Source organism: Pinus tabuliformis, chromosome 3_2 (genome assembly GCF_031772625.1).
Source record: "Pinus tabuliformis cultivar Carrire ecotype Pingquan chromosome 3_2, CPIR1, whole genome shotgun sequence".
Classification (NCBI taxonomy): domain Eukaryota; kingdom Viridiplantae; phylum Streptophyta; class Pinopsida; order Pinales; family Pinaceae; genus Pinus; species Pinus tabuliformis.
The window spans coordinates 1,018,135,152-1,018,147,108 of record NC_142302.1 but is presented as its reverse complement, the minus strand read 5'-3'; the positions used below and the strand labels follow the sequence as shown (position 1 = coordinate 1,018,147,108).

The 11,957-nt window shown below is 39.1% G+C and overlaps 1 protein-coding gene across 1 annotated transcript; it reads left to right on the top strand.

Moving 5' to 3' along the window:
• The first annotated feature begins 9,855 nt into the window (after nt 1-9,855).
• Nucleotides 9,856-10,176, top strand: LOC149184044 (uncharacterized). Its single transcript, XM_089415205.1, has one exon. The coding sequence runs from the start codon at nt 9,856-9,858 to the stop codon at nt 10,174-10,176; it is 321 nt and encodes a 106-aa protein (XP_089271331.1).
• Nucleotides 10,177-11,957: the final 1,781 nt, after the last annotated feature.

Genomic DNA, 11,957 nt, shown 5'->3' with positions numbered 1-11,957 from the left:
AAAATATCATAAACAATAATCAAACTTGGATAGAAAGTGAATGTGTTACAACAGGTTAGCAGTTGTTCCAAACCAGTGTAGCAAATATTTCTATCAACATTTTATCTAGATGGATCATAAACTCTATTGTAATAAATCAAATAATATTAGCTAGCTTTCAAAAATATACAAATATTTTTTTTTTCTTTATAAAATAAAAATAATATTAAATAATCATATTGTCACGATTGTTTGTGTGTGGGTTACAACAGGGTTAGCAGTTGTTCCAAACCAATGTAGCAAATATTAAATATATTAAATAACAATAGTGTCCAGATTGTGTGTGTGTTACATTAGGTTAGCAGTTGTTCCAAACCAGTGTAGCAAATATAAAAAAATATTAAATAACCATATTGTCTAGATTGTGTGTGCTTAGGCAGTTGTTCCAAAACAGTGTAGCAAATATCACTGTGTGTGTTACAACAGGTTAGCAATTGTTCCAAACCGGTGTAGCAAATATTACTATCAACATTTTATCTAGATGGAACATAAACTCTATTGTGACAAATCAAATTATATTAGCTAGCTTTCAAAAATACAAAAATATTTTTTTTCTTATAAAATAAAAATAATACTATCAACATTTTATCTAGATGGATCATAAATTTGTATTGTGATAAATCAAATGATATTAGCTAGCTTTATAAAAAATATAATAATATTAAATAATCATATTGTCCAAATTGTGTGTGGGCGCGCCACGTGCGTGCTTAGATTGAATCTAGTTTTAATGTTGGATGGAATAACAATTTATCAAACAATACAATTTACTATAAATAAGATTATGATAGATTTAGTCAAGCCTAGATGCAAACTCCAATTTTAATGTTGAATAGAATAATAGTTTATCAAACAATAAAATTTATTGTAAATAAGATTACCATAGATTTAGTTAAGCCTAGACACAAACTACACTTTTGATGTTGGATGGAATAACAGTTTATCAAACAATAAAATTTACTGTAAATAAGATTATGATAGATTTAGTCAAGCCTAAACACCATATAATATAAACTCAATATTCAAAATTCAAATTAAATTAAATATACAAAATTAGCTCAAATTTATCTCAAAAGTAACGATCTATCTACAATCAACTATCAATTACAATGACAATCAACTCCTTTTATGACCAAAAGAGGTCATCCTCTAATACTGAAACAAGAAGGGCATGTGCCCATAGTTTCATGTCAGCATAAATACACATGATGGTGCTGCCTATGCCCCTTCATAATTCATCTAATAAATCTCCAAATCTCTACAATACATATTGTTCAACTCGCATCCAAACCTCAACATAAAATAGTATTTTTTTTCACATGAGATAGGGTGTGGATAATATATGAATAAAATGTTGAACTAAACCCCAATATAAAATAGGGAATTTTTTCACATAAGATAGGGCATGGATAATATATGAATAAAATGTAGAACTTGTCAATCTGAATGTACCATAGTCATTCCGTGTTTAAGTTATAGGGTAGTACAATAGCCATTCCTTGTTTAAGCCATAGGGTAGTACAAGGATGTATATCATCCTCCCTTTCAATTATAATTATATATATAAAATGAAGAAATAGGTAATAATATTTGTAATTTGGCAAGGTAATATCTTGTTTTTTTTTCACTACAATCTGGTAATATGATTTTTGATGAGATGGCATTGCTAAATTGTTTATGCATTTTTAAATATAAAAGTGGATTCAATATACTAGGAAACCCATGGGACATTTGGATTGTGCAGACTCAACAATTGAAAACTATGATTTCCCCAATTTCTAACCAGATTTAAGTCCAACTCAACCAAAAACTCTACCTGGAAAATGGCCAAAAAGTCACCTCATTAAACTATGCCTTATTGACTTAGTTATTATGACACATCATAAAATGATATGCATATTTCTCCATGTCATATATATATATATATATATATATATATATATATATATATATATATATATATATATATATATATATATATATATATATGACTTTGCCAATGTCTCATTTACCTCAAATTATCCTATCACTTTTGAGCACTGAATTTTTTGCATTTTCTTGTTGGTTAACTTATATGTGGAAAGAAAAATGATGTTAACCCTACTGTTGCAGGGAGCACTCTTATGGGTCTCATTTCCTCTTTGAAAGTGTCGTCACTACATTGTGCTCTTAACTTGTAAATTTGCAATATTATTTTTTCTTCTTTTTCTTAAATTTCGTTGTATGACCTTTCACATCTTTAGGTTGTCATTTTTTTCTTGAGTAATTACATGAGTATTCATTTGAATTTTCACTTGTGAGCCACTTACTTCAACATCATCTCATGACTTCTCCACCATCAAAGACTCTTAGAGTCTTTTGTCAAAGTTCAACTTGACTCATGCAAATTGAATTTTTACATGGGCCATCATCATTCAACTATTCACATTGTCAATTTGTAGAACCCAAACATTTTCCTACTTTCTTACCACCAACCATACCCATATTGAGATTACTAGACACACTATATGATGCAAGAGCATCTAGTTGCACATTTCCATATGCAATAACACAAAAGATGAGTTATGAAGACTGTGCACAGGATTAGCAACAAGTAGCGAGTGTGCAAGGAAGATGTTGGAACATAGAAGAAATTACAAGCTCATGGTAGTGAGTGTGTAGGAAGAAAGATTATTGTGCATATAGAGGAAGATGAAAATTCAAGTGCGAGAAGTCAAAAGGACTTCAATATATCAATGAAGATATGCTAAGTAAAGTTCAATTTAATTTTTGCTAGTAGATAGCCCAAAGGCCAAAGACAATGCACATAAAGCTATGGAGTAAGGAGGATATTAGAGTGGCTTTGATAGAGGACTAATTGGATCAAGGGAAAATATGGTTGAAGTAGAGCTAGCAAAAATCAACACCAAGGATGAATCAATAGCCACCCCCACCTCCACCACATACACCTACACCTATACCTCCACCTCCACCTCCACCCCCGTATCAATAATTCAACGTGGCAAACACGATGAAGATGTCGATCTTTAAAGGGGTGGGAAGCGAGGTCCCCGAACAATTTTGGTTCCTCACGGACGTTGTATGGAAGGCACAACTGGTTACCGGTGCTAATATGAAGAAAGCGTAGTTGGTCACAGCGCTGCATGACATGGAATTGACTTTGCATATCAAGTTCTGTATGGATAAACTTGGTGCGATGATGGCAGAGACTTAGCAAGGACTGAACAGTGAGTTTAAAAATCCTAAGTCTTAGGCATAGTCTGTAATAAAGTTTAAGGAAATACAACAGAGGGTAAATGAGTCCTCGTGGGAATAGATTAGAGGCTAAAATTCCTAATCCAACAGGCTAATATGAAGACCATGGATGATCAACACAGAGACTGGTACATTGCATCGCTATTGCCTCATATGAGATTGCCATTATCGTAGCAAAAAAAAGTAGCAAGAAGAGGTTGTGGATATCGCGATGAGGTTGGAAGCCTCACCAGTGTAGGATACAAACATTGGACTACAACAGATTTAGTCGTAGATGGAAAACTTGCACATGGAGTTGTAGAGTTTGAAGACAGGAAAGGAAGCTCAACCTAAGGTGTGCACATAAGTTTGGTGCATAAAATGTAAAGATAAGGGACACGATAAGGATCACTATCATGTTTATCAGAATTACCTGATTGGCAGTGGTCATGTTCCTTTGAATCCTGAGAACATTGCGAGACCAAGCGCAGGAGTACCCTTATGGTGCGCTATCTGCCAGATAGCTGGGAAGCATGTGACTAACCATTGTCACCTCTTGCAAAAGTTTGTACAGACTCCACAACAATTATTTTGTACCTTCTGTAAATCGGTTGGGCATGATGAGTGAAAATAATGAACCTACGAATTGATGATGGATTAGACGCCTACATATCGAATGCAAGTAGAAACTCGGTCTCAGGATTAGGGTGTGGGTGCAAAGCGAGGAGGATTCCAGGGCCGAGGAAGAGGAAGAGGAGGAGGGACTGGAAGAGGTCGAAGACAAGTTATTTGCTATAAAATTGTGGAGAAGCAGGACATTTTGTGTGCGACTGTCAGAACCCAACGCATCCATCTTGTTAGTATTGTAGACAATTTGATCATATGATAGAGGATTGTCCGATGCTGATAGCCAAAATGTAAGAGAAAAGACAAAGACACCCACGCAAAATAGACATATGATGTGGGCGGAGCCTCGCGAAGAGGACCATAGCGTCAATATCGTGACACGAAACTGAAGGTTGGTTGCACAAGGCTGCCAAAAAAGAAGTTGGATTTGATCTCAACAAGGCTAGAAAAAATTTCATGGAAGTTAAGAAGAAATTTGTTGAGGCTTCTACGTCAGGAAGTCAAGAGAAATTGACTGGAAACAATGAAGCGCAAGACGTGGATCCCTCGTTATCGGCTACTTTTCTGAAAACCTGTATGAAGCTGTTGTGGGATAGGAGGGTGGTGGAAGGGATCTAAGAGCTCATTGCCAACTATACGGGTAAAATTAAGAATCCTCCAGAACAACGCTCTGTAAGGAAATCGGGTAAACATAAGAAGCGAACAGGACGCGAAATGTGGCTGACCGCGCAGATTGGAGAGTATGAAATGGATCTATTCATTCTGAATCTGGGATCTGATGCAAATGTGCTACCAAAATAGACGTGGGAAATGATGGGGAGACCTGCACTACAATGGTCTCCTATACAATTATGCATGTGCCAATCAATAGAAGATCATTCGTATGGGTCACATGTACGAGGTAATAGTAGACAATGAGGGAGCCAACGCTCTGGCCGACTTTGAAGTAATTGAAATAGTGGAGGACAACAATCCTTACCCAACGCTATTAGGAATTGATTGGGCCTTTGACATGGATGCGGTAATTAATCTAAAGAAGTGAAGGATGACATTTGAGAAGAAGGCACTCTGAGTTATTGTACCACTAGATCCCACTGAAGGAGCGCGCTACACTGAATAAATTTGTGACTATGAAAATGATCTGAATTGGAGAAGATTAGTAATGCTTTGCTAATTCCCCTCATCAAAATATAAAAATGTGCTTGAGGTTATACTCCAAAATAGAAAGTAAAAGCATGAATTTTATGTGTTTTTGTTTAAGATAGTTTCATGAAGAAAACTTAAAACATGAAACCAAAATTATAAATGGAAGCATGCATCAAACAATAATACACCAGCCATTGATAAAGGAGTTCACCCCTCCTAGGATACATCTCTTTGGATCAACTCTAAAGGCATGACCCCTTCTCATTATGCTCAACAATTCTTTAGATAAAGTGTACATAAATGTGATGAAAAAAAGAGTGGCTAGTTTCCCCTAAAAGGAAACATTCTTCTGCAAAGAATTCTCAGTCGAAACACATGAAAATCTACAATTAGTCATGAAACAATCAACAAGATAAGGGCTCTCAAATCAATACCTCATACTCTAACTTCCAAGTGCATAAAAAAGTACAACAATCCACTTGAAGTACTTAAACAAGCATTTTTCTCCATGCACATATAGAGAAAAGAAGAAATACAGCTACAACACTGCTGTAATGGCTGCTGCAGAAAACAAATTGAGGTTGGAATACCCCTACAAGGTTATCTCCATCTTCATACTCCTCCATAAATTGAATCAACACTCTAGATAGCCAGGGCACCCATAAGGATTCAATTTCCAAAAATCCTATCTAGAAGTGCTCCTTTGACTCTAAAACATGTTCCCATTGGTTCAGAATGCCAAAAAATGGCTATCTAGCCTCTTTTTGCATCCAATTTGGTAAAAAATTGCCTTAGTTATGACTTCTACCAGTCTCCCCACAATTTTGTCCTCCAAATCTGACTTACTACCAGTTAAATTCAATACCTGCAGTCTAAACTAGTAGTTCCTCCGAAATCAGTGGTTTTTCCATCATTCCCACCAAGCTCACGATTAAGGGCGAGTGATCACATGCAGAGTGGAGGTCTGGTGGTTAAGGCGACGGTTCCGCTGTTTGTTGAATATCGTAATCAATTGTGCCAAGGGTAACAACATTACACAAGACTTAACGCTATGCAACATGCAAACTGGTGATAAGGCGAATCCGATGGGTTATAAACTGCAAGATAATAAATCCCGCATCTGAAATCCATCGCTCATTGCAATTCACATCAGAACTCATCATAACCGTGCTTGAACCCATATACTGGGGTTTGGGCAGACTCGACGGGGATTAAAAACTGTGACATATAAAATCCTACGTCCAAGACTTATCGCAATCAACTGTTATCAGTGGTGACACATATATGACTGTGTTGGGGGTCGATTCTTAACATTATGCGATATGTGATTGCGATCGCATCACACTGCAACCTGCCCTATGCCGGGTGCCAATTTTGTAATGCGATATGCCTGTCGCTGCGATGTGTGATTTGCGAGGGCCAATGGAATCTTGCCACTTAGCACCTCCTCATTTGTTGAAGGGCTTGCCACATCATCCCAATCCTTCGATGTAGACAAGTCAACCCTGAACTTTGACTTTCTCTAACTTCTGCATACGAACTCGGGTTTGAGTGTCGTTCACACCATTGGATTCAGAATGACGAGCTCTTCAATTTGAAGTTGAACTTATCAAAATTCTGATACTTTGAAATTTTGACAAATTTTAAGCTCCTGATTAGAAGGGGAAGACGATTTGGATCAAATATACAAGATCATTGCACGCGATGAAGATTGGATCAATCCCACTATAGATGGGCAAATTACATGGGATAGAGATAGCTCATGTACCTCAGATTCAGATGAAGAACTGAACATTGGAAAAATAGGTTGCACGAAGTTTCCAGTTATGCTGTAATATGATGATGAAATCACTTCGATGCGTATCCATGGAGGTAAGAAATTTTCCTCATTATGATGGCTTAGGTGATGTTAGTTTATTTTTGGATAAGTTTGAAAGTGAGGTGCTAGAAGAGCATCAATTCTAGGCACTTGATCTGGCGCTACGCCTACCCATTGGTGGGGTACGCATAAGGATATCTTTGTTGACTGGTAAGAGTACAAGCGAATGATGAAGCTAAGGTTTAGGTATACGAATACCTACCTGATAGAGAAATATTCAGGCAAGGATGATCTGCTCGAGCATTTGACGCGATGGAATAAAGCTTGGGGGGAGGAGCCTCAACCAAAATGGGTACATGTCTTTTGTCACACCCTAGATGCTATCCCGATGAACTGGTATTTAGAAATGGAGCTACCCCATGGGACAACTGAGTGGGATATCCTGAAGGAAATTTTCTTGTTAACTTTAAGCTTTGAGGATGGATTTGCGTGTATTGATGAAGCACTCCAAGAAATTAAGGTCGTAATCTTCAGGATGCCTGAGGAGCTGGTAGAATGGGTTCAAACGAATTGGAATACACAACCGTGCCAAGTGCTGGAATGCTACAATGTGAATGCAGAAGAAGAAGAGAATCCACGAAATATCAATATTCCAGAGTCCGACAGACAGCGCGCGGTTGAAGGACCTGAAACAGCCAACCCTGATATCACAGAACCTTTGAAGACTAGGCAAGTGAACATTGGATCTGATGCGCAATTTGTAAAGATACGCGATTATTGGGATGAAGATATCATCGATAAGGTTGCAGAACTACTGTGCGAATACCGGGACTTGTTTCCTACCAAGTTCTTGGATCTCAAGGGAATAGTAGGGGATCTAGGTGTAATGAAGATCACCTTAAACCTTGATGTGAAGCCTGTGAAATGTATACCCTACTGTCTAAATCCCAAGCATAAGGAGAAGGTGCGCAAAGAGCTTGAAAAACTGTTGGAGGATGGAATCATTGAGCTAGTGGAACAATCTGACTGGGTGATCCCTATGGTTGTTAAGGAGAAGAAGCAACAAGAAGAAATAAGGTGAAATCAGGATATGTGTAGATCTAAGAAAGCTCAATGATGTGTGGTTTCATGACCCATTTCCAAAACCATTTACAGATGAAGTCCTAAAGAATGTTGGAGGGTAGGAAGCCTATTCATTCACTGATGGGTTCTTAGGGTACCACCAGATTAAGATCGCTCCGGAAGACCGTAGCAAGACCACTTTCACGATGGAGTGGGGATGCCTCCATTACACAACGATGCCATTCAGGCTAAAGAGTGAACCCGAAATCTTCTCAAGGGTCATAATTGAATATTTTAAGGAGTTCATCCATAAATTATTAGAAGTTTATTTTGATGACTGGACAGTGTTTGGGTTGGTAAAGCACCACATTGCAAGTCTACGCCTTATGTTGGATACTTGTCGCAGATATCAAATTGCCCTGAATTTGAAGAAATGTATCTTTTGTGTGCCCTATGGGATATTTCTAGGCCATGTGGTATGCAAGCAGGGATTAATGGTATACCCTACGAAGATAGTTGTTATTGTCAATTTAGAGGCTCCAAAGAATGTAAAACAGTTGCGTGCAACGCTGGGCCACACCAGATACTATAGGAAGTTTATCAAAGCTTATGCGCAGATAATTGTGCCAATGGAGAAATTACTGAAGAAGGACGTGACTTTCTGCTGGGATGAGGAGTGTCAAAACAGTTTGGATGTTTTAAAGGAAAAGATGGTGACTGCGCCCATTTTGGTGTTCCCAAACTAGAAGAAATAATTTCATGTTCATGTGGATGCCTCTTGTATTGCATTAGGTGTGGTATTGACCTAGCCAGGCGAAGGTGAGATTGATCATCCTATAGCCTTCGCAAGTAGGAAATTATCAAAGGTTGAGAAGAACTACTCAACTACAGAGCACGAAGGGTTGGTGATGGTGTATGCACTGCAAAAATTTCGACATTACCTGTTGGGTGCACACTTCAAAATGTATACAGATCACTCTGCTCTCAAGTACCTGGTCAACAAGCCTGTGTTGGGGGGGAAGATCTATAAGTGGCTGTTGCTTTTTTAGGAATACGACTTTGAGGTGATTGTGAAGCATGGACAATTGAATGTGGGACCAGATCACTTATCCAGAATTGAGACAGGCGAAGAGCCCACTAGTTTCGAAGAAGGGTTATCGGATGCACAACTTTTTGTTATTCATGTTGCAGACAACCACTTTGCTAACATAATCCAATTCTTAACCACTGGCGCAACCTAAGAGGGATATTCTACACAACATAAAAAGGAATTGGTGGTTCGCATGACTGATTTTTCTATGATCATTGGACACTTGTATAAGATGGGTTTCAATGAAATACTACGTCGATATGTTCTGGAGTTTGAACGATCCAGTATCCTCGCTGAAGCACATGGAGGAGTGGTGAGAGGACACTATGCAGGCAGGGAAACCATACAGAAAATACTGTGCGCAGGATTGTGGTGTCCAATGGTGCATAAGGATTCTAAGACATATTGCAGGGCATGCGATGCTTGTTAGAGGATGGGAAAGCCATCCCGAAGGGATGAACTGGCCTTAAACCTGCATATTTATTTGCAGGTGTTTGAAAAATAGGCAATTGACTTTGAGGGTCTGATACAACCACCAAGGAAAAATACAAGCACGCGATACATTATTACTACAACTGAGTACTTGACGAGATGGGTGGAAGCACAATCGGTCAAAGACTATAGCGTTGCTACAGCTGCGAAGTTCCTTTTCGAGTTTGTCTTAACTCGGTTTGGGTGTCCTAAGATATTGATGAGTGATAGGGGTACACATTTCTTAAATGAAACTATTGTTGCGATACTGGAAGAATTATGAGTCTATCATCAAAAAAGCACGCCTTATCATCCTCAAGCTAATGGTACCGTTGAAGCATTCAATAAGATCCTAAAAAGTGCGTTGATGAAGGCTTGCAACGCGAAAAGGAATGATTGGGATGTACGCATACCAGTAGTCCTATGGGTATATAGGAAAACGTGTAAAAATTTGACAGGACAAACCCCGTTTAGGTTGGTTTATGGGATAGAGGTTGTGATGCCCATGGAGTATATTGTGCCAAGTCTGAGGATTGAAGTGCTTAATGATATGGCAGATCGCGAGACTATGGAGGAGCGTCTCGCTCAGTTGATGGAGTTGGAAGAAGATCGGTTTTCTGCAGGATTTCACCAGCAGGTGCAAAAGGAGTGCGAGAAGGCATGGCATGATCAACATATAAAGAAATGAACATTTCAGGTAAACGATTTGGTTTTATTATATGAAAGCAAGTTTATGAAATTTCTGGAAAATTTCAAATGCATTGGTTGGGACCCTATGTAGTCAAGGAAATTACAAATGATGGTGCAGTTTAGTCCACAAATATGAATGGGGAATTATTTTTGGGAAGAGTTAGTGGCAGTCAATATAAGTTGTACAAGCGTGATCTCGCAAATGCGCAATGACTATATGATGGCGGGATAGTCTTAGTACTCCAAGCAGCTGCAAGGAGGTACGAGACTATAAATTACACTGCCTGTGAATTGGAAAGACAAAGTATGGGGGTTGTGCAATGGTAGCGAGAGGGGTGCCAGGAAGAGTTGCACCATGAAGAGTGGTACAGCGCGTCTGGGTCAAAAAGTAGCCATTAGGTGCACTGCAGATGATTGGACAGAAAATTTTCCGTTAGGAGGAATGGGGGGACCACATTTATTGGGAAAATATTTGGAATCTACCGCCAAAGACACATTAATGATAGAGAATTGGAGGGAATAGCCGAATTCAAATTTAAAATCACCTATAAATCTGACAGCCACCCTGCATTAGAACACTTTGCTCTCTAAATTTTTTTTGTGAGATTTCGCACCTTCTATTGCGCCACGAGCAGAAGTCTATGAATGAGCATGATTGGGAAGAAATGTTCTCACATCTAGGATTATCTAATGTGTCTGAAACTTTCTGTAAGGCCTTCTTAGACAAAATGGCTAAAACTTGCCCCACAGACGTTGCAAGTTCTAAAACTGCAGCCCCTGAGGTCGCACTGGCAATGGAAGCAACACCCTATGTACCTACAATGCTGAGGTCCCCTAGGCCTGAGCAGTAGCAAACTGAGAAAAAACGAAAGAAGCCACAACAAGTTCCAGTGAGACAGTCACCGCGGAAAAACCCACTGAGGTTCACCAAAAGGGGAAAATGGATAAGTCACAACAACCACATGAACTCCTTGATCTTGATGAAGAAGAGCTTTGCGGAGGAATTTAAGAGATGGAATCCGAAGAGGGTGAGCCTATAGCTCGGCTCTCGAAGTATATCCCACCACGAAAAGGAAAAGTGAAGGTGCCGAAGGACCCAGATACCACCAAATTCATGGTTTCTACATCACTGTTGCCATAAAAGGTGATGTTTGAAGGCACGCTATTAGGGCACATTGCCTCACTCAAGATAGAGGATTGCGACTTGACAGACCATGAGAATTTCCCACAACTTGTGCCGAATAAGTATTTGGCAAGGATTTACTATGAAGAAATCAGAATAATGCGGTTGGAACTGATGAAGTGGGTCACGTGGATTGAGAAAGCAGGACTACTGAACATGCTCTGGGTGCCGCATTTCAGCAGTACAAACATCAACACAGTCTGTGTTCGACAACTACTCACCCTGGAGCATGATGGGTGTCTCTGGTTGGGAGAACCCATCCCTATTAATGATATGCTAATCCACCGATATTTCTCTCCACAAGAACTTGAGTTACCAGAAGCCGTGAAGTTCGCTTTGGTATGGGCGACAAAGTATCTTGCGCGGGTCCAGGAGACTAAAATGTTTTGGGTGTTGGTCGAGATGGATCTCTGCAGGATGATTAGCCAAAGGCTGAGGCTGTCACTGACGCTATATGAACAATTGGAATCTTATGCAGAGTTCAAGGCAAACTTTCACAATGTGTCTATCCGCGTGCGATGGGATTCTAGAATAGTGGTACAAGTTACCCTACCTAGTGAGTGAAGTAGATGAACAGGAGTTCATTGGGAAATGGC

What these genes read in the sequence shown, in the direction of transcription:
- LOC149184044 (XM_089415205.1), top strand. Translation starts at nt 9,856, where the DNA reads ATGAAGGCTTGCAACGCGAAAAGGAATGATTGGGATGTACGCATACCA.